The sequence below is a fragment of the Corvus cornix genome, chromosome 1A (assembly GCF_000738735.6).
Source record: "Corvus cornix cornix isolate S_Up_H32 chromosome 1A, ASM73873v5, whole genome shotgun sequence".
In the NCBI taxonomy this organism is placed as follows: Eukaryota; Metazoa; Chordata; class Aves; order Passeriformes; family Corvidae; genus Corvus; species Corvus cornix.
Window position 1 is genome coordinate 81,992 of NC_047057.1, and position 26,531 is coordinate 108,522.

The following is a 26,531-nucleotide window of genomic DNA, read 5'->3' on the forward strand; positions in this document are numbered from 1 at the left end:
CAGAAATTTATTTTTTATACTCATTTGAGAGTTTTCTTTAAAACACAAGGTGTGCTAGGACCTGATGAGATCCAGTGTGCTGACGGGGAAACCACTGGGTCTGCACTGTGTCAGTGTCTCAGAGCAGACGCATCCTGCAGGGGAACTGCAGCACTGGGGCCAGTTCTGGGACTCATGACTTGAGCAGAGCTGGGGGCTGGGAGGCAGGAAGTGAAAAGAGCCGAAGTTAAAACAGGAACTCGGAGGAGACACAGGCCCAAAGCTGTCGCTGGCAGCAGGTGCCCGAGCAAAAAACAGCAAGTTTGCCAGCAGGAACTGGTGAGCCTTTAAAGGTAAGAAAACTTGAGTGGGTTTTGGGAGTGGAAAGTGAGAAATGACTACAAAAAAGTGCAGTGTTTGGTGGGAAAAGAGAACTCCTTCCTGACCAGGCATGTTTTAGTGGACAGTGCTCGGCATTTGCTTCTCAGGCCATTGTCCCGTCATCATTGTTGTTCTTGTGTTTGAGGCTCTAAAGAACCACATTACCAAATCTACCAGCATGATTGTGCTGTGTGGTAGCCCTGTATTTGTGCTGTAGTGGATGTTTTCCCAGGGGAAAATGGGATAAAAAATGGTTTGAGATGCTACCCTGGCTGATATTTCTCATACAGACAGTGTCCAGAGCTCGTGATGCAGCTACAGCCTGTGGTTTGTCATGGTTCCCACAATGTATGGCAGGTAGCTTTGGAGAATGGGTGGTCAAGAACCATTTACAGGAGCATTTAAAACCTTGAACCATCTTATCTCAAATCAGCTCAAATCAATGGCCCCGATAATGAGCAGCCTTGTGCTAGCTGGTTATTACTGCTGGTTTATGCTTTACAAAAGTAAGCAATGAATTTGAAAAATCTTTGGCATGAGAGATGCCAATAAATTAGGGAGGGGGAAAAGAGAAGAAAGGTGGTGTTAGATGGGGCTGTGTTGTCCATGTGAGCCTTTCTGCTTCCCCTGCTTCTAACTGCAATTAGCTGTATTCAGTTTGGCATCGGATTGCTGTCAGTGGGGAATGTCACAGATATGCTGTGGTCCTGAGGCACCTGGAGAAGGCCTAAAGCCAGGTCTTCACTGTATATCTGCCTTAGCCCTTCATCTTCTCCCTTAGATGACTACCTGACCTTTGTTTAACAGAAGAAAGAATCATCTCTGCTGTGCTCATTTGGTTTCTGTTCTCTTCGCTCGCTGGTCTTACAGTGCTGGTTCTCTGGAAAGGACAACTTGAAACTCAACTGGAAAGGAGAGCCTGAAAAGGAGCAGTGCACTGCACTAAACAGGAAGGTTATTCACTTAAACAGCTTTTGACGTGGGACAGTTAATCACTTAGCAAAAACAGATAATTACTTAATTACTCAGCATAAACATTCTGCTTTCACAGGTGCCTGGGGCTGTCTGAGCCTTCTATACAGCTGTGGGAGAGAGGGGTTAGTGCAGCTGAGCAGCACATGGCAAAACCTGCTGTTAATTGAGGATCCAGCACATAGGAGGTCTCTTCCTTCCTGTTGATTTGGTCACACTCTGGTGTGATGGAGAACAGAGCTTAGCTCAGTCTTTCCTGTACATTCTCTTCCATCTTTCTCTCTGGCCCATGAAAAAGCTGCTTTGGGCAACACAGAGCAGAACTTGCGATTCCTCAACACTGCAGGCAGTAAAAGGGGTGGGATATGAAGGGATGGGGGGCTCTGATGAGAGTGATTGCTCTGGGGTGTAGGGGCAGCCAACTCATCTTTTATCTCTCTCTCGTTTTGTAAAAGCTCAGTCGTGTGTGGGTGGGGCATTTTCATCATGTTTTTTTCACAGTCACCTTGAAAATGAAACGCAGGGGTTTTAGATTTCGCATTACTTTTAACTTCCTCTTCCTGGGCCCATCACTTCCTCCAGGCCTGCAGGAGTGGTTCCACCACAGCCTCAGCCAGTTTAACCCTACATCCTCAGTGCTTTTAGCCCCGTTTCCCATTTTTTCCACATGACAGACATGAACACCATACAGCACCAGCTCTGTCACATCTCTGTCCAGCCTTGCTCTGGCCCTTCTCTAGGCTACTGGGAAGGGATTAAAAGGTTGAAAAACAGACAAGAGGCTTGAAGAGTCCACCTCGGTTCCAGCAGCACAGTGTCACAGTGTTGGAGCACACGCCATACTGGTGTGTGCAACTGTGCTAATAGGGGGAGTTAACACAGGGAACAGCCTCCCACAGCACAGAAAATTAATGTGTGTTGGGAAAGCAGAATCTGGTAATTGGATGCCAGCATTTATTTACATTATAATAAGGTGTGTGTTCTAACTGCAGAGTCAGGGTGCATAAAGGCGGTGGTTTACACCTACACTCCCTGTGTGTTTTGCCGTAAGACATGCTGGGGCTCAGGAGCAGCTTTTTTGGCATGCCCTGTCCTATATGAGGGACAGATGTATGAGGACAGGTGGCCTGTAAGGACTCCTTCCAGCCCAAGTTCTGCTGTGACTGGGTGTGAGCCAGCTGTGGCCATGGGTGACACCATGTCTTTGTTGTGCAGATGTGGAAAGCAGTTGTGGGACACAATGTGTCAGTGAAGGTGGAGGCTCAGGGAGACGACTGGGACACAGACCCTGATTTCGTGGTGAGTGTCTGGTGTGGCAGCTGTTATACTGGTGGTGCGAAGAGTTCCTGGCCCTGGGCACTTGCTGCTGAGCTGGGCCGGGGCTCAGGGCTCGGCACTGCATGCAGCACTGCTGGCAGGGCAGGATCAACTGAGTTCCATCAGCCCCTGCAGGTATTGTCAGGTGACCTGTCTGAGCCACTTCTGACACCAGGTTTAGTCTCCAGAGCTTCCTACATCATTGCACACCCTATGGCTGACCACAGGTAATGGCACTTAAGGAGTACAGAATATGCAGTGTTTCTTAAACCTGCTCCCTGGTAACTTCCCTTGTCCTCCCCACAACGTATGTTACAAGACACAGTGAACACTTAAGTTTTCTCTGTCCCACACTGTTCGTAACTGTACAGGACCCAGGATTTCCCTCATTTATCTTTTTTTCCAGATAGAAAATCCTACTCTATTTAGAGTCGGCTTGTGCAGATGCAGCTCTGTGCCTCTTATAGTCTTGTTTTCTATCTAGACCGACTCTGAGTGAGCTGGTGAGAGAAGAGAAGGGCTCAGCCTGGGGAACACTCTTCATTCATACAGGGTCATGATTTTCATTTTCCGTTTGGTTCTCTATTACTTTCCTAATTAGCCTCTCCTGTCAGACAAGAGTCCTGTGTTTTCGAGGTTCAGTCTTGCCTAATTATTTCCAGTAAGAAATTCTAGTTTGGGACAGAAAAGCAAATTCCTTTCTCATAGTTTCAAGTTATTAATGTTTCAGGAAAAATCTACACTGTCCAATTCTTTTGCTTACCTAATTTCTTCTATTTGTGGAAGCAGTCAAACTGTGACCATAATAAGACTTTGTATTAATTTTTTTCATTCTCTTTCATATATACATATTTTCAGCTTTACTGTATATTAGGAAAGACTTTATTGATGCTTCACTTTATCGAATGTATGTTCAGACCTTCCACAAAGCTACAAAACAAGGCTGTGATAGCCAGGCCCGAGGGCTGAGGTCTCTGCGGTTTTTCCAGTATTTTCCCGAACAGCGAATTCCGCAGACTCCTGGTGTCATCTCGGCTCTGCGGAGTGGGTCGGAGACCCCGGCCCGGCCCTGCCCTGCACTGTCCTGCAGGGCGTCGGCGGGCGGCGGGGGATGGGGTGCCGGGACTTCTGGGCTGTGCGTGGTCAGACGGAGCGGCACCGAGCACCGAGCCCCGTGCGGGGCCGGGGCTGACGGCCGCGGTTTGCCCGCAGAACGACATCTCCGAGCGGGAGCAGCGCTGGGGAGCCAAAACCATCGAGGGCTCCGGCCGCGCCGGGCACATCGAGTGAGTGCAACGGGGGGAACCAGCACCGGGGGGTGCGGAGGACCGGTCCTGCGGGAGGACGAGCGGGGCGTTCCCGCGGGGCCCGGCCGCGTCCGGGCTGGCTCGCGGCGGGCCCGGAGAGCTCTCCCGGCGGGGCGGGCGCCGCTCGGGCTCCGGTTGTGCGGCTCCTCGCTGGCTGGGGTCCGCGGGCCGCCCGGGCTGCTGTGGGGGATCAGGGGGAATACCTGCACATGGGGCTGCCCCAGTGCAAAGGCTTCTCGTTCCTTCCCTGCTCCCTCGGGACAGCCCAGCGCGGCCCTGCAGTGTGTCCAGTGCAGCACTCAGAAAAAGGAAGGTGTGGGATTCCGAGAAAGTCGGGGTGTAGCCCTGAACAGGGCCGCAGGAGGGGGGCTGGATGTCCCCCTGAGCCCATTACTCTGGTCCCTTGCCAGGCGCCGGGCTGCCCTCTCAGGCACGGTGGCCGCGTGTGTGGCTGGCACCCAGGGGAGCCCAGCGCAGGCACACGGGGGCAGCTGGTCCTGCGTGCGTGTCCTGCTGTGTGCTGGGCTTTGGCTGGTGCAGGGGCACAGGGGTGCTCCAGCCAGCTGCATGGCTCTGCAAAATCCCACGCTGACCTGCCCTGTCTCTGTCTCCAGCATCCATGAGCTGAGGAACAAGGTATCAGAGGAACATGAGGTCATCAAGAAGAAGGAGCTGGAGACTGGCCCCAAGGCATCCTATGGCTATGGGGGAAAATTTGGAACAGAGCGAGACCGAATGGATAAGGTAACAGCTGCGGAAGGCTTCCTTGAGCCTCAGTGGAAAAGTGCTTTTCTCATAAAGGAAGGGGCATCCCTGTTTTCTGGCCTGACCCTGAAGGGAGAGAATGGAGAGTTTGCATGGCTGCACAGATTCACACATGTCCAGCTAGCCCATAATCTGTATCCAGGATCTGTTTGAATTCATTTGTATAACTCATCTCTACAACTTCTTTGCAATGCTGCCTTTAGCTGTGAAGGACTTTCTGTGGCTGTTCAAGCCTGCTGCATAACAATTAAATCTGGTGCCTCCCTATTTGTGCTTGTAGAACTAATGTATAGTAATTCCCTTCTCAAATTCTGCATTACAGACCTCATATCTCCCTGAGATAAAGCCTTCGACATCAGATCCTGTCTATGTTTTGTGATGATCATCATCATAATGCTTCTTCCTGCACCTTTCAGCATTTAATACTTCTTTTTCAGAAGTGAGATGGTTCGATTGCAGTAGAGTTCAGTGGGTGTGGTCACTGTGGGATTGAACAATACCAGGATGGCAGGGTGAGAAACAGACTGTCCTGAAAAATTCCCTGCTCTCCCTGCCAGAGGTGTTGTAGTCAGGAACTGCACACACTCCTCAGGAGAAGGGGCAGAAGCTGAACATTTGCAGCATCCTGGTGCAACTGGACAAAGGCCAAGAAGTTGCTCAACAAAAACACCCTCAGTCTGGTCTGGCAGAGTCTGAGCACAGCTGTTCCATTTTGGCATAGAGTATCTGTGGTTTCTGGCCACAGCATCTCCAGCACGGAGAGCAGAATCCTGGCCTGGCCTGTGGCCAGGTTTGCTGGCCGTCACTGTCAGATGAAGAAATGGGGAATGGGTGCCAGATCTCTGCCTGGAGTTCTCAGTTGTGTGTGCCTATCTGCACTTTTCTCTTCTTTCCCCTGTGATTATCCACCATGCAACTCCACCAGCACTTGAGAGCAGCTGGTATTTGACTTTGCTTTGCCCGCACTTTGCTTAGTGAGCTGGCAGTGGGGATGGTTTGTGAGATGATAGCCCTTGAGGCTCCTCCCAGGCCTCAGAGCAGAGCTGTGCTGGCAAAGGGCACGTGGAGAGCATGGCCACCGTCGGCACAGTCAGCTTGGACCTGTTACCCCGTGGCTACGAGCGTGTCAGCAGCATGTAGAAGCACGTGGATCTCTGTCTGTCCACCATGGATGCTCATGTCATACTGTCTCTCCTCTCAGTGCGCAGTAGGACACGAGTACATTGCTGATGTTGGAAAGCACTCCTCCCAGACGGATGCAGCCCAGGGCTTTGGCGGCAAGTTTGGAGTCCAGCGGGACCGAGCTGACAAGGTGTGTTGGACAGTGCAGCTGAAATATGTGCCTGTGGCCTAGAGCACTGCTGCATGCCAGACTGTGGCTCAATTTTCAAAGCTCGGGGTGTGCAGGGTGTGCCGTGTGCTGTGGTCTCTCTGAAGAACAGCTCACCTGTGTGCGGGCCAGTGGCCGATGACACAGTGTGGGGCACCTGTGGAGATAACTGGTGTGCATTGATGTGGTGGGCCTGTCCCATCCAGGCAGAACACTGGGGGGCTGTGGTGTTTGCCCCTGCACTCTGCAGCACAAGACAGGGAGCTGGTAACAGCCTGGCCCCAGGGGAGGGAGACTGAGATCCATCTTGGCCCTCAGGATGACTGACAGTCCTCCCCTTCTTGTTCCAGTCAGCACTGGGCTTTGAATACAAGGGTGAGGTGGAGAAACACTCGTCCCAGAAAGGCAAGTCCACGAGCGCATGTGGCCCCTTGACCCTTTGCCCAGCTTCTCTTCTGTTCCCAGTATCCCGTGCTGTTGGCTGTGGCACAATCTCCTGTCTCTTGTTTCAGATTCCTGTTCCCAGTCCATCACCCTTGTGGCCCCATTCCCCGCTGTCCTGTCACCATCCTCATACTGTACATCCTGCTTGTCTCTGTGCTTTGCTTTGATGGAAGCCCTATCCTGGCTGAGCAGAGGAGACACCCCCACCTTACAATGGATGGCTGGTGCTCCCTGTCCTCTCAAAGCCTTTCTTAGAACTGCTCCAGAGGAAGCCCAAGCACTGTAGCACTTGAGAAGTGACTGCTGCAAAAGCAGCCCTGTAAGGAAAAGGTACAACAATGGGTATGAAAACAAAACCCTACAGAGCATCCAAACTTCTGCAGAATTCTGCAGATAATTCAACTAACAGTGCAAGAATTGAAACTAAGGGTATTTTAAATATTCTGCACCCAAGAGAAGATGAGAGGGCATCTCTGAGATGAGATCTCATCTCTGATGAGATCTCATCTCTGATGAGAGGGCAGTCTGTTAAGGCAGCTGGTGTGGGGTCAGTAGCTCTGACCCAGGACGCTGTGACCAGTCCAGAGAGATGGTCCCATGGAGGATCGTCTTCCCAGGTCCCGTGCAGAGAAGCTGTCAGCTCTTAGTGATTTTCAGCTCGTGGTTCCAGCTCAGCTCTACAGGGCAGCCTCCAGGCCAGACCAGGGAGAGGGAGAGACGAGAGGCCCGTGTAGCTGTTCCGCACGAGGCAGCTTTATTCGTCCATACCTGGGGAAGGGGAGGCCAGTGACGGGCTTCTCTCTGCCCTCGCAAGGGTAGAGGGCTGGCTTTATAGGGATACAGGGGGTGGGTGTCAGAGGGTAAAGGCCAATGGGTTACAAAGGATCTGCATGGGGTCTCCCAGAGGCTTCTGGCTCTGTCTTCTCAACGTAGCTGAAAAGTGGTTGCCTTTCCAGGGAGTCTTGCTGGGAGGTTAAGCAATCTCCTTATCTCAGCAGATGTCCCTCCAGGGCAGGGGCTGGGCATACCCCACAGTCTGTTGCTGTTTGAGGTAAATGCGAGGAATACTGCATTACCAAGGAAAGAATCGAATCAGATTCATTTAAAAGGAAACTCTAAAAGAGGGAAAATGGTTTGAGGCATTCTTGGTTGATCTTAAAATAATGAATCACATGCAGTTGTGCTCCATTAACATATTCTTGTAGACATAGAAATTCATCAGGCTGTGTGAAGCCACAGAAATTGCTCAGGAAATGGAAATGTCAGAAATAGGGTGTTTGGATTGCTTTTCATAAAAATGTGTCCATACTGGAAGCTCTAGCAGCAAGGTAACAGTCATAAAATCTGTGTTTACTGAAAACAGCTCTCTTAAAGATCCATTTCATAACAGCCCCATAGGTAGATAATAGTTTAGTCACAATAAGTTTAAGAAATTTTGGGACTTACAGGTTAAGTAACTGAGCTTCTGTGTAGCAGAAATCCATTCTGGAATACATAATGTTCTTATGCATGTTTCTCTAGATCATAGCCTCCATGGATTGGTACAGCTGAAGTTCTTGGAGACACCTCAGCTCAGTCCCATGAAATGCAGACCTGTGAGAATTGTGTCAGGGACCAGGGAGAAGCGACTCCAATTTACTCCTGAAGGGCAGGATTTAGACACCAAGCAGGCAGGTGTCTAAAAGGAGGAGTCTGTATAGCCAGGAGTCAGGATGAAGGCTGAAATGTCTCAGGAATCAGCCAGTAATAACCAGGTGGTCCTTAGAAAACAGCTGAACATGGCTGAAGTCATTAATGGATCGCTAGTTTGGAGATGGAAAAAGGAGAGGCACAAGGCAACCGTGATGTGCTCTCACACAATGGCAAACGTGCCAGTGAGAAGAGTGGGAGCATGTCTGCAGAAAGGAGGGTTCAGCCTTGGTGGCAGTCCCCAGGGTCAGGTGCTTCCTTGTGGAAGCTGAGATTCCACTATAGCATTCCACTATAGTAAGCCCTTTTGCTATTCTTGTACTTCCCAGGCTCAGTGTACTTACAGCACTTTCCCAAGGCTGGCAGACCACAGGCTGAAATCCTGGCTCTGGAGGTGGGTTAGGGAGTGATGCCCCAGCTGTCAGTGCCCAAGTCCTGCTTGGCTTTGCCTTCGTGGGTGGCAGATCTCCCACTGTCCTTGGCATGTCCATTTTCTTCCTTTCCTCCTGGCCTGCTGTGTCTCCTGGTGCCCTGACCCACATTTGCCTTGGGCCCCCATTCCTATGGGCTCTCGTCTGTGGTGCTCCCTGCCATCCACTCTGTCCCCTCCAACCCTTCACTTTCTATGGTGTTTTCCATAATCCTTGCTGCCATCCCTTCTCCCTGGTGGCCCTTCCCAGTGCTGCTCCCCATCCTCTCCTCACCAGCCCCATGCTGGGGGCAGCATTTGACTCCATACACCACTTCAGATTACTCCAAGGGCTTTGGTGGCCGTTATGGAGTGGAGAGGGATAAGGTGGACAAAGCAGCTGTGGGATTTGACTACAAGAGCCAGGCAGAGAAGCATGACTCTCAGAAAGGTGAGCCACAGCAGCCAGGTGAGCTGGGGAAGCTGGGTGAGGTGGGAGATCTGGGGGAGCAGAGGAAACTGAGGGAGCTGGATGAGCTGGAGGGGCTGGGGTTGCTGGAGGAGGTGGGGGAGGTGGGGGAGCCAGCTGAGGGCAGGGAGCAGGGCTGGAGCTGGGGACTGCCCGCTGGGACTATGGGGCACTGTGCAGGGCTTTTGCAATCTGCTGCAAGAATGGTGGAAGAGCTACAGGGAGCTGTTGGGAATGGGTCAGGTGAGGAAAGCCATTGCACAGTGCATGGCTTCTGGAAAGAGTTCAGGCTAAAGGAAGAGGAGCAGAAGAGTTCTGTGGGCATAGGGATCTCTTGGACAGCATATCACCAAAGGAAGGGTGAAGGGGAAGCCCAGGCAGGTGCTAATAGCAGCAGACCTATCCCAGGGAGGAGGGAGGGCTGTTGCTGCAGCACCAGTGGGGAAATCTGGCCTTGTTCCATGTCTGAGTCCTGGGCACAGAAAACCTGTGAGAAAAGCCTGAACTCACACTGCTGCCACTTGTCTCCTTCCCTCCCTTGTCTCTTCTCTTCCATGCTCTGACCTGGATCCCTGTGGCTGAAGACTATTCTGTGGGCTTTGGTGGGAAGTTTGGGGTCCAGAGGGATCGTCAGGACAAGAATGCCCTTGGCTGGGACCATCAGGAAGAAGTGCAACCCCATGCATCCCAAAGAGGTCAGGCAATGTTGCCAGAGGTGGTAGCAGTTTCCTTGGAGCACACATAGACCTGGAGCTTGTGGTTCATAGTAAGAGATCCAGCTGCAGAATGTGTCCAGCACATTGCAGAGCAGCTGAGACACAGTGAACCCCAAAGCACAAGGGCAGAGTAGGTGTGTGCTTGGATCAGTGGGGGACATGGAATGTGAGTCCCTGAATCAGGACTTCCAGACTCTGCTGTGCATTCTCTGTGAGGGACATTCCTAACCATAAGCTCACTGTAAAGGTGAGCACAGAGGAGTGAGGCAGAACAGATCCCAGGAATGCCTTGGGTACAGCACATTTGACTTCACTGAACAAGGCCACGCTCCACTCAAGTGGGGCGACTGGCCTCTCACCCCAGTGCCTTGGATTCAGGTTTGGCAGCTACAGCCATGCACACCTGTGCCCTCAGCTGAAACAAGGGAGGGATCAGTCCTAAAAGCTACTGTCCAGAGCACTTAGCTTTATCCATATCTCATCACATACGGAACTAACTAGAGATAACACATGCAAACTCATTTCACTGCTCACAGCATACTGACGTCAGAGGTACACACAAAATAAAAAATACTATAAAATAACATTTTTTCCATACAGACTATGCCAAGGGATTTGGAGGCCGTTATGGGGTCCAGAAGGATAGAGTGGATAAGGTAAGACTGCTGCAGCCTGCAACTGCTTCCTCCTAATCACTGCTTTTTGCCTAGCTGAAAAAAAAGAGATTCTCCAGGTGGAGGTGAGATCCCAGTGCTCAGTAAACAGCTATGGCAATAAGGAACTGGCTGAGTGCAAAATGCCAGAGGGTGCAGAGGGATGCAGCCTGGGGAGACTGTAATGCAGGGAATTCCTCATGGTACTGTCTGTAACTCCTCACTTCTCTGCTGTTTGTTACCTTCTGCAGGTTTTCACTCCTATCAAGGAGTGCCTCATGGTCTGTTAGGTGCTAAATCTTCCTGCACACCTTGACAAACCCCATCAAGAATGGGATTGGCATAGATCAATCTGACGTGCATGAGAAGAGGTCACCCACTTAGCTGGTTCAGGTTTTCAGTTTGGGCTCGTCTGCAGTCACATCTCAGACTGAAGCACTGGGATTAATTCTGTGCTTGGCAGGCTGCCCTGAAGGCTCGGTCAGCAAAAGGGGTCCTGCCAGTGGGTGATGATCTGCATGGGTGTGGATAGCCTAAAAGATGCGAATCCTGGAGCTTTGGGGTATTTGCAAGAGGCAGTAAGGGTGCCTTCCCTGAAACCTGCTTTCCCTGCTGTGGGGCACAGTGCTGTGCCTGGTACAGCACCAACGCTGCTGTCCTCGGGAGCTCAGGGAAGCAGGAGAGGATATAAACACACTGGAGCAACCCACATGGTCCTGTCCATGCTGTGTGTGTAGGCTGGGCCAGCAGCAGAGAGGGAATGTTGTCCTGCCCTCAGAAGAGATTAGCACTATCTGTGAATTTAACAACAGCAAATGGAGGGGCATTGACAAAAGTCACATCTTGTCTGTGGTCAAAAACAACATGCAAAAGCAGATGACGACTTGGTAGAAGGGCTGTGGGTCCTTTGGGAAGCAGGGTGCAGAGGAGATAAGCAGTTCTTGTTTGTATCAAAGTGAACATGAATTTGTGTGTTTTGAGAATACTGAAGCATAAAGAAACATAGTAAAAATAAGGATATTTGGGCAAGTAACTAAGTGTCTGATTGCCTGGTCCTTAGGCGCTGCAGAAGTTCTGAATTCGCTGCACCAGAGGAGAGCATAACAGACCCTCAGGCAGCCTGAACTCCCCTTTGCTAAAGTTCTGGACTCTCAGTGTCAGACTGAGTCTCACACAAATGCTGTCATATACACAGCATGTCCAGGCCCCTGCTGTGACCTGTGGACACCTGGTTCTGAGCCTGCAGGCTGGTTTGCCTGCTCAGGGGTGTTTTCTGCAGGGACAGCAGAGCTGCTGACAGGGATCCGTGGCGGTGGCAGTGGCAGTCGGGCACCAGCCTGTTGTGACACCTGCAGGCAGCACCTGGTGTAAAGTGTCAGGCTGAAAAGTGGGTCCTACCTGCTGGTTCCTTTCTGCATTAAGCAGTTTTCTCATGAAAGCAGATAAACCCTTAAGCCCTCTCTATCTCACTTTGATTTTCCTGCAACCTCCCCACCAATACTATTCCCAGTTCAGCATCTCTCCACACCTCCTGAAGCCAGTGATGCCGCAGGTATTCACACACAGATGCTGGTTTCCAGCCTGTGCCACTGCACACACATGGCAGGTGAGGCAGCTGTGCATGCAGCAGAGAAGTGCTTTCAGGCTTTGTGCCACTGGGAGTGCAGGGATGGATGAATGGTGTTCCTGGGCCTGGGGAAGAGACAGATGGCCAGGCATCCTGCCAGGCAACCCCTCAGCTCCTTGCCATGGTACAGGGAGTGCTCCCAGCCCTGCTCTCCTGTGCCACTGCTCAGCCTCCCTTGCTGGGCTCCACAGCACTTTTCCAGCTCTCAGTGCCACCTCTCGGGCAGGGACACCTGTGTCCTTGGCTAGGGGGGCAACCGGCACGTCCCCAGGGTAGGGAGGTGTCAGAAGAGGGGACTGCAGCCAACAGCCTCCCCTGGGCCAGGGCAGGTGTACAGGTGAGGACAAACACACCTGGGAACAAAGCTTGCCATCACCAGTACCCAAATCCAGCACTGGCACTGCCCAACAAACTGAACAATTCTTTCCCTTCCTCTTGCAGAGTGCTGCTGGCTTTGATGAGATGGCAGCTCCCACCTCCTCCTATGAGAAAACAAGACCCCTGGAGGCAGGTGAGACCTGAGTTCCAGCCTTGGGCTTAGGAAACTATGGGCCTCACAGTCCCTCTGTGGCAGCATGCTGGCAGGTGTGTGCAGTGGTGGGATAGGGGTTTGACCTGTGCTGGAGGGCAGGAGAAAGTGGCTGAACTGCAAGATTCTCTGGAAGAGGCAGAGGTCTGGGTTTCTCCTGGATGCTTGGGGTGGTGGAAGGAAGACATAGGGCTGGGTCAATCAGCTGTCTCCTCACAGGAGCTTCCAGCGGCACCAGCAGCCTGCGGTCACGGTTTGAGCACATGGCCAAGTTGGCAGAGGAGGAGAGCAGAAGGCAGGCAGAGGAGGAGCGGGTGAGGTGGCAGGCCCGGGAGCACCCACTGGCTCAGCAGCAGGTGAGCCAGGGCCATCTTGCCGTGTCCTCCAAGACTCGTGACACAGACTTTTCCTCAGAGCCAGGCAGCTCCATGTCCTTCTATCTGGTGTCTTGAGGGTAATCTCATGCCTAAACTGCTTCCCTGCACCTGCCAAGAATGGCCACTGAACTTCACAGTTGTCACTGGACTTTCCTTTTCAGCACACCAAACACTCATATAAGGACATACCTGCGCCCAACCATGGCACCTGTGCTCTGGACTCAGCTCCTTTTGCCTCTGGTACCTGGCAAACAATGTGGTTACTCCTCCCCAGCACTGCTATCCCAGCAGTCTGTATGTGGGATGCATTCCAGCAAACTGGAGATGGCACCCAGCCCCTATATTTACTTGCCTTCCTACCTGGTGCTCTTCCTGCACTCAGAGACCAGAGGGGTGTTGACAGTGAAGCTGTCCTGTTCCCCCCAACATGCTCCTCTTCGGGGCTGCCCCTCTGTTGTCACCAGCCTATGAGTGCCCAGGCCCAGAGCAGGTTTGTAGGTGGAGGAAAATGTTCTGGGTTGCTCTGTTGGGAATGTGAAGAGCCATTGTTCTGGACTCGTTCAAAGGGACTGAGCACGGTCTGATGGCTTTTCTCCAGCAGGAAATCCCACTGAGAGAGAAGGAACCCACCGGGGCAGCCTCTCCAGCCGTGCCAGCAAGGGTCCCCAGGAGCACTGCTGGGGACCAGCCTGTGTCACCAGGAGAACAGGTGCCAAGGCAGCCTGGGAGAGCTGGGAAGGGGAGCAGGCGGAGGGGATTTCACCTGAGAGGGGCTGTGCTTTGTGGGCACGCTGCAGGAAGATGTGGAGCACAGCCCCAGCATGTGAGAGGAAGGATAAGGGGGAGCATTGGGATGGGGATGGGACTTGGCTGCACAGCACCTGACCCCATGGGACAAGCTCTGGGAGTGGGTCAGTGCAGTGGCAGTACCATGGGCAGTAGTGAAGTATGAACAGAGTTCAAACACATGAGCCCTGAGGGTCTCCAGAGCAATCCCAGGTGCTGGTTCAGCATGGCCCGAGTAGCTCAGCTGTTTCCCTGGTGTGCAGGGGATGATGCTGTGTGAGGATGTGTGCTGGGATGATGTGCCCTGGCAGCAGTAAAGGGGCTGCCTTGTGTCAGGTGCTGGCAGTCGGGGAAGAGCTGCCTGTGGTGGGTGCTTTTCAGGTGACTTTCCTGTCACTTTCTCACCTCGTGGCAGGACGCCAAAAGGGAGGATGAAGAAGTACCACCCACTTTGCCACCAAGGCCAGCAGATCTGAATGCTGAGCTGTGCAAGGTCCCCAGCCAAGGTCAGCCCACCTACAGTATAAGTTCGGATGTTGGTGGAGACTATGAGGAGCTGCCAGAGCCCTCTGACTACTGTGACAGTACCAGTGGAGTTGCTGACTATGAGGAGCTGCCAGCCCCACTGGGAAAGCCGGATGCCACCTATGACTTTGGAGGAGATGAAGGTGAAGACTATGAGGTGATCCTTCCTCAGGAGCCCAGGCAGACCCAGCCACATGTGGGTGAGTACTGATGGAAGAGCCCATGTCTTGGGGAGTTTGTACCTGTCCACTCACCTCACTGAATGTATGGGACAAAGTCCAGAGGGAATTTTTATCCTGAAGTCTAGTGTGATCAGGATAGCAGCTCCAGCAGTCTACTGTGATCAGGATAGCAGTCTCCTGGTGGAGACTTGGTTGTGTCCCACTCCACTGTCCAGCTCTAAGGTGCAGTTGAGCTGCATGGGATGCTGGACCAGACAGCAGGAATCTGTTGGATCGGGCTCTGGGCAGGAGGCTGCCACAGGCTCAGGAGAAGCTGGATGTGGACCAACGCTCTTGCTGCAGTTTCCTGGCAAGTGGCTGCCAGTGCTGCACCAGGGCCTGAGGGTGCCTCTGGTTCAGCCCATTCCTCACGTGGCTGGTGTTCTGGTGGAGTCTCCTGGTGTGAGGAGTGCAGGTAGCCTTTGTCTAAGCACAGGAGCAAGCTGCATGGGCTGCTGTCGGTGCTTCTGTTGCAGCTTTGCTGGTACTGGAGATGGCAAGTGAAGAGGTTGGAGTTATTCCCCACCTTTTTCTTGGGAGAGGAGCATGAAAGATCAGGACCCAACTGTCTCATTGAAGAAAGGAAGGGAAGTCACACCTTGCTTTGGGGATGTGGTGCACCTCTCCTTGTTGACAGGGTTTGGATGTGCTTCCCCAAAGCTGGGCTAGAGGGTGGCACTGACCAGTACTGTGTGGTTGCTTCAGCCTCTGTCTCATTTGTCCGTCCTGTGTTCTGCAGGGAACATGGACAGTGCTTATGAGGGGCAGAATCCTGGGATCTGCGCGGTGGCTCTCTATGATTACCAAGGAGGTGGGTCTGGAAGGTGCTGTGCCCCGGCAGGGCTGTGCCCTGGGGACGTAGGGATTCACTGCATCAGCAAAGGGGGAAAGATTGTGACTTGGTGGTTTAAATTTCTTCCTCCTGGGAAGCAGAATGAGACCTGGCTTGGGAACTGTCATGGTTTAGGAATGGTATTCTCCAGTTTAGTACTCTCAGTAAAAAAAAACCCTCTCCAATTGGAGGCAAAAAAAGGCAAAGATCACAGGCTGAGACAAGAACAATTTACTGGAAACAGCAATAAGAAAGTGAACAGTAACAGCAACAATATCAATAACAAAAAGTGTAAGAAAAGAAATTATTCACATGGAAAAATACCCAATAATAGACAATGTTGGATGGCTCCCTCCACCACATTTTCTCAACCAGAAGGAACCCCGTCTTCCTCGGAATCGAGAGTCCCTTTCCCCCACCCCTGGCAATGACATGAGGGGGTATAGAATAATCTCCATGTCTTGGCCATGGCCCCTCCCAGCAACTGCAAAAAATTAGCTTTGTCATGGCCCAAACCCGGACAGAACAGAGAAACTTCATCTTTCACCTGTGATGTCTTGTTCTTTCTCTGCTTTATCTGTGCTGTTGGATGGGGTTGGGTGAGGTAAATTCTTGGGGGTTATCAGAGCACTTGTTCTGTCTTCTCCTGCCTGGGGGAAGGTGGGAGGAGGAATGTGAACCAGCTCTCTCTGAGGTTCTCTTTGCATTATGACTGTCTTTTCTTGACAATTTTTGCAGATGGAGATGATGAGATTTCTTTTGATCCTGATGACACAATCACGCACATTGAGATGGTGGATGAAGGCTGGTGGCGGGGACAGTGTCATGGCAGAGTTGGCCTCTTCCCAGCAAATTATGTGAAGCTTCTGCAATGAAATGAGCACAGTGCAAGCTACTTCCTTCCAAACTTTTGCCTCTGTCGTGCTTTGATACTGGCCAAATGCCAGGCACCCACAAAAGTCACTCACTCACCCTCCCCTTGAACAGCCTGGTAGAGGAGAGAAAAAATTAATGAAGGGCTCATGAGTTGAGATAAGGACTGGGAGAAAACACTCCAAGGGCAAAACAGGCTCCACCTAGAGGTACAAAGTGAATTTATTACTAGCAGAGTCAGAGGAGGATAATAAGAAGTAAAATACGCCCTTAAAAACACCTTTTTTTCCCCCCCAGCCCCTCCCTCCTTCCCACCAACTGTGCAGGGAGACTGGACGTGGAGGTTTGGTCATTTCGTCACCTGAGATCTGCTGCTGCTGCTCAGGGAGAGGAGTCCTTCCCCTGTGAGACCGTGGATTTCCTCCCAGGGAAGACAGTTCTTTGTGAACTCCCCCAGCGTGGGTCCAATCTCACGAGCAGCAGTCCTCCCAAAACTGCCGCAACCTGAGCCCCTCCCACAGGCAAAGCAGTTCTCCCAAAACTGCTGCGGCGTGGGTCACTCTTCCACGGGGTGCAGTCTTCCAAGGCCAGGCTGCTCCAGCCTGGGAGCAGGGCCCTCTCTCTGCACTGGGTCTCCCACTGGATCACAGCCTCCTGCAGGCATCCACCTGCTCTGGCATGGACACCTCCCCCGTGGGCTGCGGATGTACGTCTGCATCCCCCGTGGATCCCCAGGGCTGTGGGTGGATCTCTGCAGGGAGACACCAGGGTCAGTGGAGAAGGAGGGGCAGGAGGTGCTCCAGGAGCCAGAGCCGAGATTCCTCTGCAGGCCGTGGTGATTGCCATGGTGATGCAGCTGTGCCCCTGCAGCCCCCGGGTATCCACGGGGGATGCAGAGATCCACCCGTCCACGTCCAGTCTCCCTGCACAGTTGGTGGGAAGGAGGGAGGGGTTGGGGGAAAAAAGGTGTTTTTAAGGGCGTATTTTACTTCTTCTTATCCTTCTCTGACTCTGCTAGTAATAAATTCACTTTGTACCTCTAGGTTGAGCCTGTTTTGCCCTTGGAGTGTTTTCTTCTGGTCCTTATCTCAACTCATGAACCCTTCATTAAATTTTTTCTCTCTCCTCTGCCCAACTGTGGCAGGGGAGAGCAAGTGAGCCGCTGTCGTGGGTGCCTGGCGTTTGGCCGGTGTCAAACCATGACAACCTCTCTCTGCTTCAGCCTTTTCCATGTTATCAGCTTCATTTGGCTCAGCTTGGTGTATACACATTGAGAGAAATATCAAGGAGCAAACTGGCAGTGTCAGAGGGAATGTTTTGTCTTATGCCCAAGAGGCAAAGCAAATCCCTCCCTCAAGCCAGTACATCTTAGGCAGATGCTCAGCTGTGGGAGTTGTTGCTCTGTGGGATGCAGGTACCATCACAGCAGGAATAAACCAGGAACAGCTGAGTAGAACAGTACCTGAAGGGCTGTGGGAGCACTTGAGGGGCTGTGGAAGCACACCCCAGTCACTGCCACTGCCAGAAGTGGGTGCACAGGGTCCCATTGTGACACTAAAGCTTTAGAGTTCAGTGTGGTTCACAGGTGAGTTTTGGACCACGCAGCAGTTGACCAAGCCTGTACTACCTGGGCAGGAGTGTGGCATTCCTGCTCAGTGTTTGATTCTGGGAAAACCCACAGGCTGTGTCTGTTACAGGAAAGGTGCATTGGGATTCAAGTTAAAAATTATCAATTTTAATGTAAGTTTTCCAGAGGTTTCTTGTTTGGGTTTCTGTTTGGTTGGCTTTGGGGGTTTTGTTTGGTTGGAGTGCTTTGATTTTTTTGTTTCTCTGAGGTAACTTCCCCAGTCCTTTTTTGTTGTGCAGTTCCTGCTGTGTTTCCTGCTGTTGCTTTCCAGGGGCTCTACAGAAAGGGGTTCATTGGGCAGACTCTGATGTGTCCAGTGACACTGGACTGAGGGTGGTTCAAGGACTTTTTAGAATCCAGAAGGGCGTATAGGAAGGAGGACTGAGGGGCTCGCAGCCTGTCTGGGTAGGAGGAACAGCCCAACCCAACAGTGGGTTACAGAAACATTTCTTTCCCTGAAGAATAAAATCAGTATGTGTTGTGCATTAAGAAATGGCAAACTGCTCCCAACAAGGCCATGTGCCTCCTAGTCCCAGTTCTGACTCTCCAGTGGGTTTCTTTGGGAACAGATTGGATATTGCTGGGTATCTCTTGGTAACTGAGCTACAGATGAGCATGTTTGGGTCCAGCTGACCTCCAGCCGACGTAGGTTGTGTGACTGCAGGTGTGACCTGCCTGTGTCATCTCCCTTGCCCCAGTGAGTCCCTGCTCCTGGCTCTGCCACAGTGTTGAATACTGCTGTTCCTCATGTATGCACCTGCAGATTTGGCCATTACCCACCCAGTCATTTGAGCTTGGACCCAGCTGCAGACCCCCTGCTGGAAGAGGGGACTGAGGCAGCGGCAGTAGCCCCACATCCCCAGCCAGTCCTCAGCTGCTGTCAACCAGAGCCACACCACACACAACAGCTGCACAGGTAGATTTTTCTGGCCATAAAGCAAAGCATTTCTGGTGAGCAGTTCAGTGCCACCAGCTCACAGCTCAGTGCTGAGACCTCCCTGTCTGACTGCAGCACTGAGGCCATGGGTGGCCTGTGCAAGCGGCTGTGCTTATGTACAAAGTGCTGCAGAGCCTCCCTGACAGCCTGGGGAAACCCAGCAGACATCAGATTCAAAGCCAAGGCATGTGGGGAAGGTGGATTGTGTGACAGCCCCTCTGTTCAGGCCAGGTTATGCAGTACAAGGCACTGCCCTTGTTCTGCACAGGGCGTGACTCAAGACCTGGGGCAGCCCTGAGGCAGAGCTCGTGGCCGTGCTCCGGGCAAGCACATGTCTGGCGTCACATGAATTTGCCTTTTGCAGAGTTCCCTGGCAGTAGCACAGCTGCAGCAGGTCCTGTGCTGAGCTCAGCACATGGCATCTGGAAAATAAAGACAGATCCTGGACCTGTAGCCTTGTTCCTGACTTTATTTTTCCATTCTGCCATCAGTGATACGCTGAGGGTGAGACGAGTGATGGCAGTGTGCCATGTGCTTGGGCTGGGAGCCCCAAGCTCACTGTGCTGTCACAGACGTCCCATGGATGGACACTGCAGTGCCAGCGCCGTGTCGGCAGCCTGTCACAGCCCTGGCATTGCTCAGGCATTGTTGCCTGAGGAGCTTGGTGTGCCACTCACCCGCACAACCTTCCGCAGGGCCTCCCATACCTCCTGGTTGCGAAGGCTGTAGATGAGGGGGTTGAGCATGGGGCTGATGATGCAGTACAACACAGAGACCAGGGTGCCAGCTGCCGGTGAATAGCCCGAGCTGGGCCGGTTGTAGTTCAGGTTGGCCGCCACGAAGTACAGGATGACCACAAGCAGGTGGGCAGAGCACGTGGAGAAGGCCTTGCGCCGGCTGGTGGCCAGTGGCATCCCGAGGACGGTGGCCAGGATGCAAAGGTAGGAGATTACGACAAGCAGGAAGGGACTGAGTCCCACAAAGATGCTGGAGACATGGAGGGCCAGCTCATTGGGGTGGGTGTTACTGCAGGCAGCCCCCAGCAGTGGCGGCACATCACAGAAGATGTGCTGGAGCTTGGCAGCCCCGCAGAATGAGAGCTGGGCTGCCAGGAGGGTGTGCACAGCTGAGTCCAGCAGCCCCCAGAGCCAGCAGCCGGCAGCAGCCATCGCACAGGTGCTGCGGCTCATGGCCTGGGCGTAGTGCAGGGGCTGGCACACGGCTGCGTAGCGGTCGTAGGCCATGACAGCCAGCAGCGCGCACTCGGCCCCCGCGCACCACATCAGGAAGAATGCCTGCGCCAGGCACCCACGGTAGGAGATGGTCGCCTGTTGGCGCAGAGTGTTTGCCAGGATCTTGGGCACCGTCACTGATGAGTAGCAAAGGTCTAGGCAGGACAGGTGACTGAGGAAGAAGTACATGGGGTTGTGGAGATGGGGGTCCAGGGACACTAGGGAGAATGTTGCGGAGTTCCCCAGCAGCGTGGCCAGGTAAATGGCCAGGAAAAGAGCAAAGAGGAAGGGCTGTCCGTGGGAAAAGCCCAGGAGCACAAACTCCGTCACCTGTGTGTGGTTCGTGCCTTCCATGGGGCAAGCTGGGTCAGTCTTTGGCCACAACTGAGCACAGAGGAGGAGGGGGGGACTGTGAGCCAGGGGACTAGACCACAGACCCCCATGAGGCCAGGAGTTCACTGGTGGTATAGCTCTGATCCCATCTCCCTAGTGGTTGAAAGTTTCCCATGTCCAGATTTCACAGACACTGGGATTTTGGAGTCCAAAGAACTGCCATCCAGTGTTGGGTACCTGACTAGAGAAGAAGCACACAGAAAAACCCAAGAGCAGGGGGCATCCACCCACACCTCTTGAAGTTCCTTGCCAACCCAGCCCCTAGTCCTGATGACTATTCCAAGCATGTGTCTCTCCCCCTCCTGGATGTATTTATGGTGACTAAATGCTCCCCTGCCCCTGGACAGGTCACAGCATTCCCTAGATGCCACAGCCACTAAGCCTGCTCTTCCCCAGCCCCGGGCTGGGGATATGGCATCACCCTGCACCAGTTAAAAGAATGCTTTTTCTTTATCCTGTTTCCTGCTCTGTGATAACCAACACTCACAAAACAGGGGTTCCACTTACAAAAGTACAGGTTCCAGCAAAGGGCAACTCACCACATGGGGTTTGTTGAGCCACAGGAAAATTTAAGCTATCAGGCATCTCCTGGCCTGGACCTCCCAACCTTTTTTCCATCATCCTATTTCAATTTTCACGCTGACACAAGGGTTTTGCTCACAGGCACATGGAGCTGTGATCACCGTGTCCAAGAGGTGGAGGAGGCACGAGGAAGCATTTAAGGTTCGGAACCTCGGCCAAAGGCTGGTGAGGGTGGCATGTGCTGGGCGCTTATGGCCAGGGCTGCTGCTGCCCACCCTGCCCATGCCATGGACTCCACAGGTGGGGCCATGTGGTGCTTCAGTGGGAAAATACAGTGAGCAAAGACCAAAAAAAGAAGAAAGAAAATAGAAAGCATCCCATTCCTCTTTATAGGCATACTTTTTGCAACAGAAGTCAATTGTCACGTCTCTTCAGGAGATTAAACAACCTGATTAAATTTCAGGTTGGTTCCCTTGCTTTAGACCCATTAATCTGGTTTTAATTTCTCTGCCTGAAGCCTGTATCTGTGTATCAGTCATGTGTTTATAACATTAAGTGCTGGAGAATTCACTGCTTCTGTTGGGAGTTTGTTTCTTACAGCTGCTTACCACAGGAAACCGTCAAAGCACTGTTAAAATTGTGTGCTTTTTCCTACTGGATTTGCTCCAGTCAGTTCTGTCTCATTCATAACTTTGAGGTCCTCCAGCTGAAGACCATCCTGTTCTGAGGGTATTTTCTCCCTGTGCACTGGGAGCAATACCAGGGTTTGCTAAGCAGAAGCAGAATTAAGTTCTGATTCCTTTCTTTTTCATTTGCTAATTTTTCAACATTTTTTAAAAAATTTAACTTTGAGAGGAAAATGTTCAGTCAGCAGATGAGTTCTTCCTTGCCTGGCACAGTGACATCCTAACTTGTCACTCCATCCAGGATGTGCCAGGCTGGGAAACCTCTGCCTGGGCAAGCTCTCAAACTGTTGCCCAGATCAACATATTCTTTAATTACTAATTCTGCACACATCGGGTTTTTTTAGATTACTAATTCTGCACACATTGGAGAGGGACACAAGGACTGTATCATCCCATGGTCTGGAAATCTCAGACCATTGCTTTTCCTCCAGCTCCAGCTTGAGCCAACAGCATTTCGATGAAGGAGTAGCCCAACATGCCTGTCCCAGTGCTGCAGTTGGGAGCGGGTCCTGGGGGGGTGAAAGCTGAGGGAGCCCATGGTGCAGTTCCCCGGGAATCGCCTCCTGCCTCCTGCTGTCCCTGCTGCAGTGCTGCGGTGTGCACGTGCACCTGTGTGCACTGGAAATTCAGGCTGTGTGAGCTGTCACAGCACTCAGGCAGCTGCTTTGTGAGGGTATAGCAACCCCTGTTGTGTGGGGTGAGAGGGGAAGGCTCTGTCCAGGACTTGCCTGGATGCTACTCCTGCTGACCTGTTCGTCAGAGGTAGGGGGCTGCTGACAGGTGAACCTGTCACTGGCAAAGGTGGGGATCTTCCTGTTGCATAGGGGACTTCAGGGACCAGAGTAATAAAAATGTGAATAAATTCAATAGTAGGAGGTTGGGCATATAAAGGTTAGTCACCTGCTCATGCTCCAAACTGGGGCTCAACACCTGGAAAAAGAGCAGCTGAGCAAGAGGTGTCTAAGTCCATCACACCAGGAAATGAACCTTGAGCCCTGCATGGACCATGGGTGCATAGCAGTGACCCTGTGTGTCACAGAATGCAGGAAATGGTTAATGTCACTGCAGGAGGGGCAGCAAGGGCTGGAGAGCTCAGCTGGTGCCCTCCCCATGCTGACAAATCCAGGCTGGATTGGACACGGAACTCCAGGGCTGCGGAGCAGCCACAAGAATGTGCAGAGGAATGACCCTAACGTTCACCCTGGAGTGATGCGGCAGTCAGCAAACACAGCCGCAGTTCAGAGATGCCAGATTTAATCCATTTGTCTTCAGACATCCTGCGCACCAAGGAATAGGAAGATGTGGGAGGAGAATCTCCCTGTCTCCCTTGGACTGCACAGGAATGAGCCTGGAAAGAGCCTCCACCTTGCTCGACCCTTTTCCTCCCTCTCTCACTTGCACTGAAGGCGATTTCTCATGGTAACTCCTGACCAACCAGGTGTTACCCTGTGCAGGTACCAGCACAGGTACACACACTCTGCCCAGACAGGCTGGATGGGGAGCAAAGAGGGAACACAGCTGCCACCAGTGCCAGTCAGGTTGCTGTCCTTTCCTCGGGAGATGGGAGGGACCCTTGTGATGGTGACATATGAGCCGGAGACCCAGCCCTGCTCTGGTGCCCTCCCTGAAGCAGGGGACCTTCTGCATTACTCCAGCGTTTTGGGGACCATTCTCTCACCCTTCCTCGTGCAGGAGCACATATGTGCTCTGTACCTGCCAGGGAAGCTGCTCCTGCAGGAGAATGCAGTTCTCCTCACCAAGCCACTGCATCCATACTCAGGTGAGCAGAGTAGCCTGGAGCATACAGCACTGGGAGGTGGGGTCCTGAGCCTTGGGCACAGCCAAAGCCCAGTGTGAGGGTACAGCTGAACTGAGGGAGAAGATAACAACACGGGATTCATTTCTCTTGGGAAGGACTGGATGCCTCTATTGGAGGCAGCAGCAGCAGCCACAGCCTGCCCAGACCACCCAGGAGCCCTGGGGGCCAGCACCAGGTTCCCCCCAAGCAGTGCATGACAGGAACCTGGCGAAGCCCTGCCCTCTCACCCCTCCTCACCTCCACAGCCAAGAGCAGAGACTGGATGGCACCTACTCCTTAGTAAGCTGTCCCCAGGTGCTGTCCTATGTTCCATGTCTCAGCCATGTCCCAGGTGCTGCCTGGTTTGTCTTACCTGCATGAGGAGAAGCTCACGTGTCCTCGATGCTGTAAGCGCAGCAGAAGCTTTTAACCCTGCAGGGGCCCTGGGGAGAGGCTTTCAGAGGTGGCTCCTGTTCAGTGACAGGAGCAAAGAGCGAGGAGCAGCACCCACCAGCCTGCACCAGTGGGATCTGAGCCCACGGCACCAAGCCCATCTGACACCGGACCCACGCTGACCTCCCATCTTGCTCCAGGCTGTGCCAGGTGCAGACCAGTGCCAGACCCCACTCCAGCCTTGCAGCTCTCGGGCACCTGGGCACAGCATCTGGGCATGGGAGGAGGATGCCAGAGGGGCTGGGAGCTGCAGTTCCTGGGCCCCAATCCTTCCCACAGCCCCATTTTACCTGTTGCAGGGCTGTGAGGTGCCAGCAGAGATGGAGAGCAGTGATGCTGCCTTTGGCCAGACCGGCAGCACCACAGCTGTAGGGACACAGCATGGTGCCTACACTCCCCTGTGCTCTCACCACCTGTGCTAACCATGCCCACCCAGTCCAGTGCAGAGCTCTCTGGAGGAGATTATGTGGTCCAGAGGCCTGGAAGAGGACTTGGACAGGTGGGACATAGCCCTGTCAGGGGCACTGACCGGACACAGATGGCACCAAGCAGTGTCCAGTGTGTTTGAAGGGCTCAGCAGTGACATGGTGCCTTGGGGTGACTTTATGATGTGTATCCCATGTTGCTGCCCTATGCCCAGAAATTAATTTTGTGCCTTTCTGTGCCTTTAAACTGAGCCTGAGATGAGAAAAACCTGACCAAAACTTTCAAAGCAGTTTTGCAGTTTGTTTTCATGTTTTCGAGGACACAGAGATAAAACTGGTCTGTTTCTGCAGCGGCGGGAGCGGAAGGTGACAGCTTGCTTTGCAGGCAGTGTTCGGCTTTCTTTTTCTCCAGAGAGAGATGGAGAGCTGAACTTCTGTTTTCCTGGGTCTTTGTTTTTTCCCTTTTTTCTGCTGGATTGCTTCAATATCAGAACACATCAGGAGGACTTTCCACCGAGCACAGAGGGCCTGGCCCTGGGCCAAGTTCCAGCTCTGAGGAGGAGGGGAGACCAAAGGGAGGACAAGGTTTTTCTCTGCAGTGAGAGATTGTAATATTTAGCATTATTTTTTATCTCTTTCACTTTCCTTCGAGGAAAAAGTGGTGGGGGAGGAGTGGTTTGTAACCTGCCTTCTCTCAGGGGATATATTTCTAAATTTGGCCAAACCGGCACACATGGCTCTGACTCAGGCTGGGTGAACATTGCCTGTTCAGAGCCTGGAGCTATTCCTGGTAGAAGGAGTAAGTTTAGCTGGAGTTCACCATGTAGTGACATGGAAATGTAAAGTGGGAACCCCAGGAAACATGAGGACTGCCACAGGGAGTGAGTCTGGAGGTCGAGACAGCACCGTGATGTTTCTGCAGCAGGGAAGCAGTATTGCTTCACTGCGGTGTCCTTGCAGCTTCTGTTCCTGATGATGGGGCAGTAGGAGATGGTCCAAGCATAAGCTCTGGATCTGGAATGTCAAGAGATGAGAGCCCGAGCAGTAATGCCTTTTGGGGAGCAGGGAAAGTGTAGGCTACAACCCTAGAATGGGATGAACACCCTGTGTGGAAATCCAGCACAGATACCAAGGGAGCAGCAGCCTCAGTGAGGGGAAATGCGGGTCAGAGGGTGTCTGGGGCTGAAAAAGATAAGCAGCAGGTGGTAAAAAAAGAGCAGCTTGTGACCCTGTGTGTGCATGTGGCTGTAACTCTGTGTCCTGTGTTTACATGGAGCAGTCACTCTGGGCTCTGCCTGTTCTCAAGCAGCTCTCAGGCAGGGCAGCTGAGCTGGCAGGGGAGAGGGGGTCACAGTAATGGGACTTTTTCACTCGTTTGCTTTGAGTTTACAAAATTGCACCTCCTTCTTGCAGCAATGATGAGCATTTCCTTGTTTCACACAGAAACTCGGTGCCGTGGCATTCCAGTACAACCTGGCCTCTCTCCCAAGGCTGTAGGGAAGGCACATGCTGGCAGCACTTGGAGAAACCCCCTCCCACTCTGATATTTGAAAGGGGACTTTTCTAACACTGAGACCATCAGTACTTGGCACAAATATTAAAACATACTGAAATCTCCCAGGATGCCAGAAACTTCAGTTCTGGTAGTCCACATCTTCAGTACAGCCTTTAGGATAAGAAATACCATGGTTTGTGTCCCCCTCTAGTCTCCTGATGGATATCAAACCTGGCCAGTGGTGTCCAGCAGTAAATCAAATCTCCATGAACTTGTGAAATGTTAAGGAAGTTGTTTTTTAAACCAAATACCTCAATTTGGGTGTGCAGCCTTCAGTATTGGGCCCAGATCCTATAAATACTCAACACTTCTGAAAATCAGACTCTTAACTTACCTTCTCCAAGCATGTGTTGTACTTCCCAGATCCAAGTGCACTGTTGTAACACCAGGAACTTCTCCCAGTCCTGTTTCCCTGCTTGTTTTGAGGGATGCTCAAGAATTCTTTCTCCAGCAGAAAGCACCCTCGCTTGTATCACAGCTCCCTGCAGCAGCACTGCCAGCTGGTCCTGGTTGCCATATGAGCACAAATGCTTCCTTTGAGGATGGGGACAAGAAAATGGTGGACTTTGTCTGGATTTTGCCTGCCACCCCTCCTCCTCCCTCCGTGTCCCACTGTAATGAGCATGGCACTGGTTTTGGGATAATCTCCCTGTAGGGACTGGCAGACAAACGGTTACTTGGTGTCCCCAAAGCCATTCCTCC

The 26,531-nt window shown here is 52.5% G+C and overlaps 2 protein-coding genes across 9 annotated transcripts; one reads left to right on the forward strand and one right to left on the reverse strand.

The window, feature by feature from the left end:
- The first annotated feature begins 210 nt into the window (after positions 1–210).
- LOC120411962 (hematopoietic lineage cell-specific protein-like) lies at positions 211–16,332 on the forward strand. 8 transcript variants are annotated; one of them, XM_039571590.1, is made up of 16 exons: positions 211–332; positions 1,142–1,314; positions 2,548–2,631; positions 3,862–3,935; positions 4,571–4,700; positions 5,923–6,033; positions 6,402–6,456; positions 8,934–9,044; positions 9,647–9,757; positions 10,379–10,434; positions 12,500–12,569; positions 12,807–12,943; positions 13,566–13,673; positions 14,166–14,475; positions 15,236–15,307; positions 16,067–16,332. In XM_039571590.1, exons 3-16 carry the CDS (start codon positions 2,548–2,550, stop codon positions 16,201–16,203), a joined length of 1,566 nt encoding a protein of 521 aa, XP_039427524.1. In that variant the 5' UTR covers positions 211–332; positions 1,142–1,314; the 3' UTR covers positions 16,204–16,332. The 8 variants fall into 8 exon arrangements, with proteins under 8 accessions (XP_039427524.1, XP_039427519.1, XP_039427518.1 ...); XM_039571585.1 differs by having other exon boundaries at positions 212–332; positions 1,122–1,314; positions 13,563–13,673; XM_039571584.1 differs by having other exon boundaries at positions 212–332; positions 13,563–13,673.
- A 3,071-nt stretch (positions 16,333–19,403) lies between these two features.
- On the reverse strand, positions 19,404–20,351 carry LOC120411961 (olfactory receptor 5V1-like). Its single transcript, XM_039571583.1, has one exon. It carries the CDS (start codon positions 20,349–20,351, stop codon positions 19,404–19,406), a length of 948 nt encoding a protein of 315 aa, XP_039427517.1.
- Positions 20,352–26,531: the final 6,180 nt, after the last annotated feature.

Coding starts and splice junctions, on each gene's coding strand:
- LOC120411962 (XM_039571585.1), top strand. CDS start 2,548: ATGTGGAAAGCAGTTGTGGGACACAATGTGTCAGTGAAGGTGGAGGCT. Junction 4,701..5,922: donor AGCGAGACCGAATGGATAAG/GTAACAGCTGCG, acceptor CTCTCCTCTCAG/TGCGCAGTAGGACACGAGTA. Junction 12,570..12,806: donor AACAAGACCCCTGGAGGCAG/GTGAGACCTGAG, acceptor GTCTCCTCACAG/GAGCTTCCAGCGGCACCAGC.
- LOC120411961 (XM_039571583.1), bottom strand. CDS start 20,351: ATGGAAGGCACGAACCACACACAGGTGACGGAGTTTGTGCTCCTGGGC.